Source organism: Salmo salar, chromosome ssa21, assembly GCF_905237065.1.
Source record: "Salmo salar chromosome ssa21, Ssal_v3.1, whole genome shotgun sequence".
Taxonomy (NCBI): domain Eukaryota; kingdom Metazoa; phylum Chordata; class Actinopteri; order Salmoniformes; family Salmonidae; genus Salmo; species Salmo salar.
The window spans coordinates 48137376-48154547 of NC_059462.1; the positions used below are offsets into that span (position 1 = coordinate 48137376).

Sequence of the window (17172 nt, forward strand, 5' to 3'; positions counted from 1 at the left end):
AGTTATGAGGTTTGCATCTAATTATTGTATAAAATGAATGAGTAAAGATTAAACTATTTGCGAAATGATGTAATGTGATGTTAACCTTTAAAATGAATGGTTGGAAATTATGAACCAACCCCTTTTCTACATTTCTATAAAAGCCCTGTGACCCAAAGTCACGTCAATTTCTGAATACCGTAAGGATTTGTCCTCACGTTTAAAAGGGCTAATTCTAATGTCAACCATACTGGCCAGGAAACGTGGGAGCTTGCTCTACACGTGAAATGGTATGAACTCTGAACTATTGATCACTTAAGAAGAAGTGAGTCCTAGATGACAGCCTAACAGACTGCAGCTGGAAAAGTTGCAAATCTAGTACGAGAACAGACAGACGTGGACGAATCTCCAGAGTGAGATTAACCTCTCAGACCACGTGAACTTCTCACACAACGACCCGGAAGATTCCACAAAGGACAGGGTGACATCGACTGGGCAAACCAGCTTCAAGTAAATACAATGCATTGCTTTTCTGAATGAGCGATCGTTAGTGGCATATGTATTTATGCAAGAATAGCTTCCCAGGTCCGATAAAGACCAATTCCTTAGACTTCCTTCCAAAACCCCCTTCTCTTCTCTCTGAATTTACGGTGTTATAACCAAACTGTTTTGTCTTGTTTAGTCCACAAGCGACGGTATTTTACTGTATAATGTTATTATGTATTGTATACTCTGTAACTGCTTAATTAGTTAGTAAATAAATAATTGAGCCAATTGGTGTATGGATGAATTATAGTAAAGGCTGGGTTCGTCCAGATAACCAATCATTTACAACGTCCAGATGAGACTGACGAAGGTAATAATAATTAATTAATAGAAGACTATTTGATCAGATATTAAAATATTTTAAAAAGAGTTATATTCAGAAAATTCTAACTTTGTAATCTGAACATTTTCCGTGGTGCACCAACTTCCTAGTTAATTAATGTACATGATTAGCTTAATCACGTAATAATAATTACAGAGAATTGATTTGATAAAATAACTGTCTTCACCTTTAATGATACTAAAGACAATCATGTAGTTATTGTCATGATTGTGATTTGTAGAATAATGTTTTGGGCTTCCAATGCATCTTTACCTAACGAATACAACACAGCTTTGTTGACACCCCTGTCTAAAAAACGTATGGTTTTGACCGCTTGGAACCTTTGAAAAGGAATCTCCTACTCCTGACCGTGCCGATCTGCTCATAAAATGATTGCCAACTTTACCCACTTAATTTAAAAATTACAAATGTAATTTGGGTAAACTGTATGTTCTTGAATATAAAGTAGAATCCCCCTTCTCCTAAAATGAATGTATTAAGACGATTATGACGACTGTATGTTTTGGTTCACGGTTATTGTCCATAACTGTCGGTTACACGACTATATGATAATTGTACCAGCCCTAGTATCAGGAAGATTACTTTTTTGTGCATACATTACTAGTTTGAGAGCTTTGTATGGTAGCCAATATACTGAATTAACAAATTCCAAACCCTCTGAAATATTTTGCAACTCCACAGATAATTCAGGTGTCCAAGATCACAAAAGAAGACACCCCTCCAACTGCAGTAGGCCTAGACTAAAAACCTAGGAAAGAGAACATACTATCAGATGTATGTTATTAAAGCAGATTCATGTAATTAAAGAATATCAAAACTATTCCAAGCACATACAGCAAATGAGATGTTAAGAAGATCCCAACTTACTTGTTTTCCATCCTTTTTCTAGGAGAAAGCACAGAAAATAAAAAATGTGTAATCAGAGAACAAAGCACAGAACTTAGACAGTTACATCCATGTACAAAATCAATGCACAAGTTCATCTGTCACACAGGATTCAAAACATTTACTTTACATGCTGATATTATACACCAAAAGGATCACAATTAATGGATACTTACGTAAAGTTGTCAGAGTCAACAGACAGTTGAAGCCTGAGGAAATTGTTCTGCTTCTGTTGGACGTTCTGTCGGAACCTTAAATATGAAAACATTCATCCTGAACAAAATTCACCTTAAAATAGCATGCAAACAACATATCCTGTAAATGATCATAATCTATTGACAATAATCACAGTATTGTGTGCATGTGCATTTGAGTAAGTCCCCTCCCACAAGCTGTCTGAGTTTTATCTCCCTCGCCCTCCACAATCACATTTCATCCTTTAGCAGACACTCTTATCAAGACCAACTAACAGTAGTGAGTAGGGCCGATTTCAAGTTTTCATAACAAATTACAGTATCTTTGGGGTTACGTGACACGTTCTAAGGCTTCCATTGGCTCTCTGAAGGCGCCAGAAAGTGGATTGGGGCGTCTGATGTCTCTGGGCAAGGTACAAGAACTCTGTTTGTGAGTGGTCTGCCTGGTGGCTCAGAGCCTGGAAATGCGCGGCCACGAGACTTGGCCATTTTTTTCTTCATCTGTTTGAATGAATACAAGGTTGTCCGGTTGGAATATTATCGCTATTTTACGAGGAAAACCGCATAAAAATTGATTTTAAACAGCGTTTGACATGCTTCAAAGTACAGTAAAGGAACATTTAGAATTTCTTTGTCACGAAATGCGCCCGCGCGTCACCCTTTGGATTGTGACCTGAACGCACGAACAAAACGGAGGTATTTGGATAATAACTATGGATTATTTGGAACCAAAACAACATTTGTTGTTGAAGTAGAAGTCCTGGGAGTGCATTCTGACGAAGAACAGCAAAGGAGTTTACTGAGCCTCGACGTTGGCGGGTGTCTGAATAGCTAGCCTTGATGGCCGAGCTATGTACTCAGAGTATTACAAAATGTGCTTTCGCCGAAAAGCTATTTTAAAATCTGACACCGCGATTGCATAAAGGAGTTCTGTATCTATAATTCTTAAAATAATTGTTATGTATTTTGTAAACGTTTATCATGAGTAATTTAGTAAATTCACCAGAAGTTTTGGGTGGGTATGCTAGTTCTGAACATCACATGCTAATGTAAAAAGCTGTTTTTTGATATAAATATGAACTTGATTGAACAAAACATGCATGTATTATATAACATAATGTCCTAGGAGTGTCATCTGATGAAGATCATCAAAGGTTAGTGCTGCATTTAGCTGTGGTTTGTGTTTTTGTGACATATATGCTTGCTTTGAAAATGGCTGTGTGATTATTTTTGGCTGGGTACTCTCCTGACATAATCTGATGTTTTGCTTTCGCTGTAAAGCTTTTTTGAAATCGGACAATGTGGTTGGATTAACGAGAGTCTTATCTTTCAAATGGTGTAAAATAGTCATATGTTTGAGAAATTGAAGTTGTAGCATTTTTAAGGTTTTTGTATTTCGCGCCACGGTATACCACTGGCTGTTGAATAGAGTGGGACGTTCACGTCCCACGTTTCCCATAGAAGTTAATACAAATTTTAAAAAATCGTCCGATTAACCGGTATCGTCTTTTTTTGGTCCTCCAATAATCGGTATCGGCGTTTAAAAATCATAATCGATCGACCTCTAGTAGTGAGTACATTCATTTTCATAATTGTTTCCTACTAGTCCCCTGTGGGAATCGAACCCACAACCGTGGGGTTGCAACCGCCATGCTCTACCAACTGAGCTACATTTGTACATGTGATGTGTGGATAAATAAACAACAAACTGAAAATCATTTATGGGGGGAGGCCAACATCCAGACTTGGGTTTGTTTTTAAGAACCTATAAGAGGTCTGGATGACTAATAAACTCAAAACTTGACAGTCTTCAGGTCCACAAAATACCTTGAAGGGGAGTCTGCGTCAAGTCATTGGTGCATTTAAAGTTACATTTAGATTCATTTGCATTCATTGACTGGTTTCAGATTGTTCATTGAAGAACCCGTTTTCAACTACAAATATGAAGCTATACAAATACAGGAATAAATATTCTTACCAGTTGTATCTGGAGAGTATCAGCTGAATGTCTCTCTGAAAAGCAGCATATTTCTTATTTTAACATGTCAACATTAAACTGTGAAAATCACAGTTTTCTACTTTCCGTACTGATACCGGGGACATTTAAACAAGAATGCATTAATGGAAGACTTAGCGATACGACATCACCAGAATAGTTGGGTGACTTACGAAGTCTCTCCACCACAAACCATCTAGGCTCCCCACCGTGTATGGTGATGTCATATTGCTGAGTCTGGACTTCATACATCCCTGCTTCAATTTCCCAGGTTTCAGTACGGAAAGTAGATTATAAAATGTATTATCACTGACAATAACTCTCCATGTGGCAGTACTTACTTTTTGGTTTCTCCATTTCAGCAGTTTTTGCTTGGGGGGGAAAAGAAAATGTTTTTTTATTTTTTATTTCAATCAGTAATGGAGGAAATGCCTTGACGAATTATTGACATAATTTTTACAAAGCTCTTTAATGTTAAACTCCTCAAATTATGCTCTTAATTAATGAAAAGGGAAACAACCAGACTGAATTTCTTTATTGCCGAAGGGTCATATTTTAGTAAAATAGAAATCTGAATACTCACCATTGATGAGCAGATGAACACTCTTCTTCAGGAGACTTACTGAGAATTGGAAAAAAGGAACATTTCACAATAACTTCCACCTCACCTTTTCAGTAAGGTGAGGTGGAAGTTATTGTGAAATCCTTCATAAAGGATTCACTCCTCTATTGCATACAGCACAACACAGTTCAGTACTCAGTTGCACATTGTTTTTCCTTTCCAGCTGTTGGTTCTAGAAGGACTTTAGAAAGATTAACGTTATAATAGCCTTCAGAATTTCAAAACTGACTAACCTTAAAGCCTGAAAATGAATGTTAAATACAATATAATGATCACTGTATTGTTTAGTAGACAATGCAGCAATTGAGTAAAGTAGTTTGAAACCCCTCATTTTGCAGTATTATCAACAGGGTATAGTGGTTAAAAGAATAGGTGGGAACTAGGGATGCACTGATATGACATTTTTGTCCGATACCCGATATTTTCCTTGCCCCCCCCCAAAAAACGATACCTGATATTACAAATTTTAGCGGCTTTTTAAGCATTTCTAGTACAGTTAAATAGTTAACACACATACATGGACGCAGCGGTCTAAGGCACTGCATCTCAGTGCAAGTGGCGTCACTACAGTCCCTGGTTTGAATCCAGGCTGTATCACATCCAGCCGTGATTGGGAGTCCCATAGGGCGGCGCACAATTGGCCCAGCGTCGTCTGGGTTTGGCCGGGGTAGGCAGTCATTGTAAATAATCATTTGTTCTTAACTGACTTGCCTAGTTAAATAAAGGTTACACACAGTCCAAAAAGTTATTTTGTTGGCATTTAAGTTATGTCCCCATTACCAGTAAAACATCATCAAAATCTATTTCTTTCACGTACTTGATGTGCTGTTTCGTTGTTCATTTGTTCAGTCGTTTCATTCTCAACCAGGATTTCATCATACATGTCAGCAGGGAAGTTTCAGCTGTCTGTCCGTGGCCTCTCTTCCTCGGTGCGCACTGTCACGGTGTCCATTTCCATCTTGTCCAGCTGTGTATGTAACATTTCACATAAACCCTGTTCCTTGTCTGCATCGAAGTAGCAGTCCTTGTACCCAGCAATCGAGCATAGTGGCAACACAGTAGAGGCTCAGAGAGAATGCCACCGAATCGCTTGTTCACAGCCTCGAGTACTTTTGTAAGTTTTAACCCCACGGTCTGTGTTGGCAGTTTCGTTTAGCAGGTGTTTCAATGCCATGACAGAGGGTATCACGTCTGCTGCAGACGCAGTTGATGAGCTTATTTCTCGAGTCAGTTGTTCAAATGGCGCTAGGAGAGTGTGTTCATGTTTCAAACATGTTCTCAAATGCAATGCCATTGATATGGCAGCAGCGGTATGAGAACCAGCACATTCTTGAGCATGCAATACGGCTTTCCTTAGAACGAAATCCTCGTCGACACACTGTGCTATCATGCTCACTCGCTGGTCCAAATGTCAGTCGTGAAGTTAATAGCAGTGACGCCCATAGCAAATAGGTCATGGATGTGTTTCAACAATACTGTGTAACTCCGGTAGGGCAACATCTAAAAAAATAGCGCCTACTTGGTAGTGTGTACCGGTGCTCGGCCAGTCGGCGAAAGCCAACATCATCCACGACAGAGAACGGTTGATTGTCAAGGACAATGAATTTCATTATCTTGGCATTAATGGATTTCGCCTTTGAGTTTGTATCGCTGAAATTTTCTTAACTCTTTCAAATCACTGCTCGACTTGAACTTAATTAAGTTCTTGGAAGTGTTCACTTAGTATTTTTCAGATTTTGTTTTGTGTAACGCTGTATTTTTCGTGGCGTCATTACGACCTCTACCTACTGTACGTTATATAGGTATGCACGTCAGCTTTGACATCGGTTTTGCACATCAGTGTTAAACTAGACATTGGGCCGACGCTGGCATATTTAGCTAATATTGATATGCTCACCGATATATCGTGCATCCCTAGTGGGAACTTACCTTTTCTTTTCCAGGCCTTTCTCTTTATTACTTGGATAAAAGGAGAAAAATATGTGGCAATTAGTTTTTTTCCTTCTCTCATCATCATTGGTAATCTAAACCATATCAATCTGTTTCAATCATTTCAATGACAAAACAAAATACATGTAACACTATGGTGTTGTGTATTATTGACATTCAAATGTACTGATGCACTGGATGTTTTAGTTGTTGCCATATTTGTGTCTGCTGGTGTCTACAGTGGTGAAGAGGGCTTGACGTACCAATGACGATGATGACCAATACCAAGACCATGTAGATGATGATGGAGATCCCTGAGATCAAAGAAGAATCGCTCAATGTGAATACATTTGATTTCATTTAAAACATAACACTATTAGTGAAGACATTGATTAGATAATTAATCATGTTTTGTGTTAAATCGTGATCAAAACTGATCAGACTCTAGGGGCAGAGGATCACAACATCACTTTTCACAGCGGCCTCTAAGAATGCACATTTGAAAAGAGGCTGTCATATACAATTGGTTTGCTAATAGATGAATAACATACAGAAGTCTAGAATAGACAATTCGTGTTATTCTTGAACTGAGAACATAAGTAGAACAATGCCATGGTGTAATATTCATGTAAACACGAATAATCAAAATGTAACAGAAACAACAACCAGGCTTCCCAGGTTGGTTGAGCACTGATCACCAGAACAGTGGGGTGACTTGTGAAGTCTCTCCACCACAGACAATATATATCTAGGCTGCCCACAGTGTGTGGTCATATTGCTGAGTCTGGATTAGATACACCCCTGCTTCAATATCCCAGGTTTTAGTACGGAAAGTACATTGAGTGGCGGCCACTTAAAATGTATTAACACTGACAATAACTCTACCTGGCAGTACTCAGATTTTTGGTTTTCCATTTCTGCTAGGGTAAAAAAACATCACACCATTAGGAAGACATTGATTAGCAGAGGATCACAACATCAATTCACAGAGTCCCCTAAGAACGCACATTTGAAAATAGGCTGTCATATACAACTGGTTTGCTAATAGATGAATAACATATAGAAGTCTAGAACATAACATTTAGATGTAATATTTAGAAACAAAAACCTGAATTCCCAGGGTCCTTGAGAACTGCGTTGGTTAATAGGAGAACTACTAACCCTGAGTATTCCTGCTGTTGCTGCGAATGCTGTCCCTGTTAGCAGACAGAACCACATCATCGCCTCTAACGTGTTGGACAGTGCATGTGTAGTTGTGCTGCTGTAGGTCTTCAGGGGACACAGTGAGATGGATTCTCTTCTGATATGTCCCATCCCCGTTAGGCAGGGTCTCTTCATGCACCACATCATCATGGATCTCTACTCCATCTCTTCCCCAAAATATCATGATTGCGTTCGGATAGAAGCCTGTTGCATGGCAGGTCACAGGATTGGACGGTTCTTTCTGAAGCAAAGATACCTGCGGTGGTACTGTGGAAAGCAAATACACAAACATCAGGATATTGATTAAATACACAAACATCAGAATATTGATCAAATACATACAGCTCTATAGTGTTTATTTTGTTCTTCAGATGACAGCATCTGGCTGTACACTATTCCTCAGGAAGGCTACTGGACAAGTCAACAAAAATGACATCTTGTTTGAAAAATCTAACTGTATGTACACATGTAAATAGAATCTCCAAGACATAGAAATAGTAAACCTACTCAAATTGTGTAAAAACGAATTAAGTCTTCATAATAATAAGACCTGTCCTCTCCAGATTGCGTCTCCAATTGGAAACATATTTTTTCAGCCATTCAATACACGTATGTGTTAGATAGTGAATTTTGGCTTCAAGCTTAATAACATTAGCATCCCACTTCATTTTGGTGATGAGTCCCTGCCGACCAGGTGCAATCCATCTTTTGTTCTTCAGATCAAATAACAGGAAGTCCTCTCCTCCATATCCATACTGTTCACGTTCATCTGTAGCACCAGTTACCTCATCCCAGTCACAGCTGTACATTTTCTGCAATACAAGGGCACCTAAAAGGGAAGAACACATTGTAACATTGATCCTTCAATCTTCAATGAGTGTTTACGGTTAGCTATCTATCAAAACATGCTCCGATGATGGCCTACTAACTTGTCTGGTTGAAGCGATCTCTTGCAGTGTCCATGTTGTCTTTGAACACCATCTCATTCTCCTTAAGAATTTGTGTATTTCTTCTCCAGAAGTCTGGATCCACGGCTCCTTTTACCCACTCCTGTCGAGCTACCACTTCCTTTGTAGAACTGTCATAGAAATACATTGGTTCCTCATCCAAATAAGCAACAGCGCTGAACTCTGGAAGGCCAGTAGATTGTGGGAGCGCTGTGTAGAAATACTTCAGGGAATGGTTGGCTAGATAAAAAATTACAAACACAGGTATAAATTAATGGATGGAAACAGAAGCAATATTGTTACATAAACACACACAATTACTTACTGAAATCATGGTAGCACTAGTAGCATAACATTATAATAATCACGGTAGCACTAGTAACATAATCATGGTAGCACTAGTAACATAACAGTATAATAATAATGGTAGCACTAGTAACATAACAGTATAATAATCACGGTAGCACTAGTAACATAATCATGGTAGCACTAGTAGCATAACAGTATAATAATCATGGTAGCACTAGTAACATAGCAGTATAATAATCATGGTAGCACTAGTAACATAACAGTATAATAATCATGGTAGCACTAGTAACATAACAGTATAATAATCATAGTAGCACTAGTAACATAGCAGTATAATAATAATGGTTGCACTAGTAACATAATAATCATGGTAGCACTAGTAGCATAACATTATAATAATAATAGTAGCACTAGTAACATACCAGTATAATAATCATGGTAGCACTAGTAACATAACAGTATAATAATAATGGTAGCACTAGTAGTATAACAGTATAATAATCATAGTAACACTAGTAGCATAACAGTAACGTTATAATAATCATGGTAGCACTAGTAGTATAACAGTATAATAATCATGGTAGCACTAGTAACATAACAGTAACGTTATAATAATCATGGTAGCACTAGTAGCATAACAGTAACGTTATAATAATCGTGGTAGCACTAGTAGTATAACAGTATAATAATCATGGTAGCACTAGTAACATAACAGTATAATAATCATGGTAGCACTAGTAACATAATCATGGTAGCACTAGTAACATAACAGTATAATAATCATGGTAGCACTAGTAACATAACAGTATAATAATCATAGTAACACTAGTAACATAGCAGTATAATAATCATAGTAGCACTAGTAACATAGCAGTATAATAATCATAGTAGCACTAGTAACATAACATTATAATAATCATGGTAGCACTAGTAACATAACAGTATAATAATAATAGTAGCACTAGTAACATAACAGTATAATAATCATGGTAGCACTAGTAACATAGCAGTATAATAATCATAGTAACACTAGTGACATAACAGCATAATAATAATAATGGTAGCACTAGTAACATAACAGTATAATAATCATGGTAGCACTAGTAGCATAACAGTATAATAATAATAGTAGCACTAGTAACATAACAGTATAATAATCATGGTAGCACTAGTAACATAACAGTATAATAATCATGGTAGCACTAGTAACATAACATTATAATAATCATGGTAGCACTAGTAGTATAACAGTATAATAATCATAGTAACACTAGTAACATAACAGCATAATAATAATAATAGTAGCACTAGTAGTATAACAGTATAATAATCATGGTAGCACTAGTAGCATAACAGTATAATAATCATGGTAGCACTAGTAGCATAACAGTATAATAATCATGGTAGCACTAGTAACATAACAGTATAATAATCATGGTAGCACTAGTAGCATAACATTATAATAATCACGGTAGCACTAGTAACATAACAGTATAATAATCATGGTAGCACTAGTAGTATAACAGTATAATAATCATAGTAACACTAGTAACATAGCAGTATAATAATCATAGTAGCACTAGTAACATATATAATAATCATAGTAGCACTAGTAACATAGCAGATAATAATCATAGTAGCACTAGTAACATAGCAGTATAATAATCATGGTAGCACTAGTAGTATAACAGTATAATAATCATGGTAGCACTAGTAACATAGCAGTATAATAATCATGGTAGCACTAGTAACATAACAGTATAATAATCATAGTAGCACTAGTAGCATAACAGTAACGTTATAATAATCATGGTAGCACTAGTAGCATAACAGTAACGTTATAATAATCATGGTAGCACTAGTAGTATAACAGTATAATAATCATGGTAGCACTAGTAGCATAACAGTAACGTTATAATAATCATGGTAGCACTAGTAGCATAACATTATAATAATCATGGTAGCACTAGTAGCATAACAGTATAATAATCATGGTAGCACTAGTAGCATAACATTATAATAATCACGGTAGCACTAGTAACATAACAGTATAATAATCATAGTAGCACTAGTAACATAATAATCATGGTAGCACTAGTAACATAATAATCATAGTAGCACTAGTAACATAATAATCATAGTAGCACTAGTAACATAATAATCATAGTAGCACTAGTAACATAATAATCATAGTAGCACTAGTAGCATAACATTATAATAATCATAGTAGCACTAGTAACATAACATTATAATAATCATAGTAGCACTAGTAACATAATAACCATAGTAGCACTAGTAACATAATAATCATAGTAGCACTAGTAACATAATAATCATGGTAGCACTAGTAACATAATAATCATAGTAGCACTAGTAACATAATAAACATAGTAGCACTAGTAACATAATAAACATAGTAGCACTAGTAACATAATAATCATGGTAGCACTAGTAACATAATAATCATGGTAGCACTAGTAACATAATAACCATAGTAGCACTAGTAACATAATAATCATAGTAGCACTAGTAACATAATAAACATAGTAGCACTAGTAACATAATAATCATGGTAGCACTAGTAACATAATAATCATAGTAGCACTAGTAACATAATAAACATAGTAGCACTAGTAACATAATAATCATAGTAACACTAGTGACATAACAGCATAATAATAATAATGGTAGCACTAGTAGCATAACAGTATAATAATCATGGTAGCACTAGTAGCATAACAGTATAATAATCATGGTAGCACTAGTAACATAACAGTATAATAATCATGGTAGCACTAGTAGCATAACATTATAATAATCACGGTAGCACTAGTAACATAACAGTATAATAATCATGGTAGCACTAGTAGTATAACAGTATAATAATCATAGTAACACTAGTAACATAGCAGTATAATAATCATAGTAACACTAGTAACATAGCAGTATAATAATCATAGTAACACTAGTAACATAGCAGTATAATAATCATAGTAACACTAGTAACATAGCAGTATAATAATCATGGTAGCACTAGTAGTATAACAGTATAATAATCATGGTAGCACTAGTAACATAGCAGTATAATAATCATGGTAGCACTAGTAACATAACAGTATAATAATCATAGTAACACTAGTAGCATAACAGTAACGTTATAATAATCATGGTAGCACTAGTAGCATAACAGTAACGTTATAATAATCATGGTAGCACTAGTAGTATAACAGTATAATAATCATGGTAGCACTAGTAGCATAACAGTAACGTTATAATAATCATGGTAGCACTAGTAGCATAACAGTATAATAATCATGGTAGCACTAGTAGCATAACAGTATAATAATCATGGTAGCACTAGTAGCATAACATTATAATAATCACGGTAGCACTAGTAACATAACAGTATAATAATCATGGTAGCACTAGTAACATAATAATCATGGTTGCACTAGTAACATAATAATCATAGTAGCACTAGTAACATAATAATCATAGTAGCACTAGTAACATAATAATCATAGTAGCACTAGTAACATAATAATCATAGTAGCACTAGTAGCATAACATTATAATAATCATAGTAGCACTAGTAACATAACATTATAATAATCATAGTAGCACTAGTAACATAATAATCATGGTAGCACTAGTAACATAACATTATAATAATCATAGTAGCACTAGTAACATAATAATCATGGTAGCACTAGTAACATAATAATCATAGTAGCACTAGTAACATAATAATCATAGTAGCACTAGTAACATAACATATAAACATAGTAGCACTAGTAACATAACATTTAATCATAGTAGCACTAGTAACATAATAATCATGGTAGCACTAGTAGCACATAATAACCATAGTAGCACTAGTAACATAATAATCATAGTAGCACTAGTAACATAATAAACATAGTAGCACTAGTAACATAATAATCATGGTAGCACTAGTAACATAATAATCATAGTAGCACTAGTAACATAATAAACATAGTAGCACTAGTAACATAATAACCATGGTAGCACTAGTAACATAATAATCATAGTAGCACTAGTAACATAATAATCATAGTAGCACTAGTAACATAATAATCATGGTAGCACTAGTAACATAATAATCATAGTAGCACTAGTAACATAATAATCATGGTAGCACTAGTAACATAATAATCATAGTAGCACTAGTAACATAATAACCATAGTAGCACTAGTAACATAATAATCATAGTAGCACTAGTAACATAATAATCATAGTAGCACTAGTAACATAATAATCATAGTAGCACTAGTAACATAATAATCATGGTAGCACTAGTAACATAATAATCATAGTAGCACTAGTAACATAATAATCATAGTAGCACTAGTAACATAATAATCATGGTAGCACTAGTAACATAATAATCATAGTAGCACTAGTAACATAATAAACATAGTAGCACTAGTAACATAATAATCATGGTAGCACTAGTAACATAATAATCATAGTAGCACTAGTAACATAATAATCATGGTAGCACTAGTAACATAATAATCATGGTAGCACTAGTAACATAATAATCATAGTAGCACTAGTAACATAATAATCATGGTAGCACTAGTAGCATAACATTATAATAATCATAGTAGCATAACAGTATAATAATCATAGTAGCATAACAGTATAATAATCATAGTAGCATAACAGTATAATAATCATAGTAGCATAACAGTATAATAATCATAGTAGCACTAGTAACATAATAATCATGGTAGCACTAGTAGCATAACATTATAATAATCATAGTAGCACTAGTAACATAACATTATAATAATCATGGTAGCACTAGTAGCATAACATTATAATAATCATAGTAGCACTAGTAACATAACATTATAATAATCATGGTAGCACTAGTGGCATAACAGTGAACAGGCCATTTATAACTTACCCGTTCAACTGTTAAAATCTGGGACATTGATATCCAAAAGGTCTAAAAGGCTTCTCAACAGCTTCTACCCCCAAGCCATAAGACTCTTGAACAGTTAATGAAATGGTTACCCAGACTATTTGCACGCATTTGAAATGCAGGTATAGCCAATCTGGGTAAGATGGTAACTAACTTTATGAAGAATGGTATTCTTCAAGAATAATTTAATTGAAATGTCCACTGGACAGAATGGCTAGGCCTATTGCACATTCAGTACCGTGGTACCCTAATTATATTCTTTCAAATCAAGGGATAGATTAAATATTTATATTTGATGTAACGTTACCCTCCGAGTGAAAAAAATAACTCACCTGCGAATGTCATGGGAATCAAATACGTTACCAATAAGGTAGAAATATGAACAATCCTATTTGAAACGCTATACATATTTAAAACAATCAGAAATAGCCTGGCAGTAACTTCTTGATACCTCAATAGAAGCAAAACAATCTAAGGGAACGAGATCAACTTTGGACAAGCGCGATTGGCTGAAAAATCCAGTTGTACACATCATCACTTATATCCAGGCAAACTGTACTGGTGCAGGTTGTAAATGAAAGAAACTTCGAGAGATCACTGACAAGACACAATACACTATACTGACCCTGAAGATTTAAAAAAAGGTTACATTGATTTATAAACTGAGTAATATTGTGCTCCGGTAATTTAGTAAGATATTCAGGGAAGGTGATTGTAGCCTAGTGATAGAGATCTGCCTTAGCAGTCTAAAGTAGCCTGCTTTGTGTGTACGCTCCACATTTGTTTTCCCTCCTAGAAAATATTGTTTCTCTATTTGGGATAGATGACATATAGACTACGATTACGTTTGTTTCTTAAAAAAAATATATATATATATATATATATATATATCATCAACCCTTCCCTGCCTTCAGAGCCTGACACTCAAGTTTGGGCAATAACCTCGAAACGCCAACGTACATTACCACATTCAAGTTTAAAAGAAAATAGCGTTGTTGGATGGTTGTTATTTTACTTCCAAAACGGCGTTTGATTTAGGGCAATTATTTAGCCGATTTAAGGCTAACTAAACAAAAGAAAGGCTCTCACCTGAGTTTGCTGTACGCAGGCTGAGACACAACCATAACACCAGGATTTGGCCTACCATGTTTAATGTTAAACAACGGTTGGTAGCAGGGGCGAAAATCTGATATCAACTTTGGAGGGGAGCAACTCAAGAGCAATTCCTGAGGGGGACACCAAAAGTAGTGCTTTAACACATAGCCTACGTTGTAATATGTTAAATGTATTTTGAGGAATCATAAGTACTACTACTGGATAATTGATAGGTAGTTGTCCCAACTTGTTCAAATGTTTAAATCATTATAATACTACTACTAATAATAGTTATAGCAGTGTTCCTTATCAGTCCAGTATGTATGCCGGTATTTGTATTTACAACCTGCAATACCAATAGTACTGTACACTGTGTATGGGTGCGGTTTCGTAGATACAATGAGCATGGTGCGATCTCATCTAAAATAATCTCCATTGAGAACCATCACAAAGTTCTCAGTATTGAATTTACCATTATATTTTACTTTTTATGATACATTTATATAGTAATTAAATATGTGCCACTGGCCTGAGTCTACTACAATAACTTTACAAGAATACTTATTTATTGTTCCGTCAGTCTCAACTCTTCAAACAACATCTATGGACAAGTATGTCACACAAAGTATCCAATTTTAAATAAAATAACATAAAATAAATCATTAGTAAGTGTAAATGCAAGTGGTCCGTGAAATAAAAAAGTGTAATGAACATATAATATAACATAGAGGGGTCGGGGTCCCTGAGGACCGCTCAAAACCTTGCCTGCCTAGTCTCAAAATATGCAGGGATTCCAGTACCCAAAAAAGGTTGAGAGCCACTGCTATACACACTACTGAACTAATGAAAAAAATAACCTAACATGTTGGGGGGTTTCAATGGATCCAACAAATTGCTGGCAGATATTTTAACTCGAGACTGTCCAGCCTGTCTTTATGTACATTACAGACAACTACGCCGTTCAGTCTCTCTTGGCCCATGCTAGCCCGTAGCAGTCTTCATGCTAGCCACTGGCAGTCTTCAACCTGCGGAGTGCACTGAAACTCCTCTCAGCCTCACATGAAGATACTGGCACCACAAACAGAATTATGATCAGCACCTCAACTTGGTCAAACAACCCCCGCACCTCCACTGGAAGCTTCCTGAGGACCTCTGCTGCTTCACCACTGCTGCTACAGGGATATATGTTGCGAAAAAGAGGCAACTGCACTGAAAAATAATCTATGTTCAGCTCAGGGTACTGATCTAGAGACTCATCCAACTCCCCAGTGAGAAGTGCTCTTTCCAACTTTTGCAGGACGTTTAGACTGTCCTGGTGAAAACAGTCGCCAAATTGAACCTCCACCCCATTCAACACTTAAAAAAATTCTGCCCTACAGTGATCCAATGCTTTGCCAGCAAATCGTCTTGAGTGTGTCTCAATGGATTTAATGGAGTCAATCAATGTTGTTGCTTTCTCATATAGTGCAAGGTTGCTTTCGTAATTTCTCTTACCCCTAAGAGATGACCGCACACACTCGACTGCAGCCTGCATACCAGAGACAGTCTGAGTTTTCTTCTGCAGTGAAATGTTCAGGTATTCAAGCTCTCCAAGAACAGAGGCAAGTGTGAGGCCCAACACAGTCTTGCCTTTGCTGAAGTGTGTTGGGTCGCGTCAATTCGAATCTGGTATCAGAACAAAATAGTCAGCACAGAGTAACTTCTGATTTCTTTGTACTTTAATTAATGCAAACACTTGAATGGTAAATATGAAGTTCGTATATACGGGCTCACTGTGACACCACGCAGGGCAGACAGAGAACTGAGTGACATCACAAGTTTTTCTTTAAATACTTCTTGACAGACTTAGTTCCCTCTCCCTGAGGGCCTGTCATAGTAGAGGCTTGGGTGTGGTTTAGACTTACTCCAGCCTATCGTTGGCGTGCTGGCTGGTCCCAGCCTCTAGACGCATCTTTGTTGTCAAGCATAGTTGTCTTCTAGCTTATCTTCGTGTGTGTACCCGAGAGTCAAACACTCAAGGACAGTGACTGTTCTTATGCCACAGCCATTCTCCCCTCTATTAGTTCCTCACATACACCTGTCCTTGAGCGGCCCCACAACCAGGCATTGTGTGTGTGTGTCACGAGTCTACTCAGCCTACACTACTAGTCAGCAACCCTCCAGTTAGTC

At 36.2% G+C, this 17172-nt stretch overlaps 1 protein-coding gene across 2 annotated transcripts; it reads right to left on the bottom strand.

Annotated features, from left to right (window-relative positions):
• Positions 1-1929: 1929 nt before the first annotated feature.
• Positions 1930-15264, bottom strand: LOC106582436 (major histocompatibility complex class I-related gene protein). 2 transcript variants are annotated; one of them, XM_014165549.2, is made up of 10 exons: positions 14998-15264; positions 8627-8884; positions 8248-8526; positions 7656-7964; positions 6758-6808; positions 6495-6524; positions 4527-4565; positions 4285-4314; positions 3926-3960; positions 1930-2004 (listed from the first exon to the last, which is right to left on the bottom strand). In XM_014165549.2, the coding sequence occupies exons 1-10, from the start codon at positions 15053-15055 to the stop codon at positions 1945-1947; spliced, it is 1149 nt and encodes a 382-aa protein (XP_014021024.2). In that variant the 5' UTR covers positions 15056-15264; the 3' UTR covers positions 1930-1944. The 2 variants fall into 2 exon arrangements, with proteins under 2 accessions (XP_014021024.2, XP_014021022.1); XM_014165547.2 differs by lacking the exon at positions 14998-15264 and adding an exon at positions 14241-14464.
• Positions 15265-17172: the final 1908 nt, after the last annotated feature.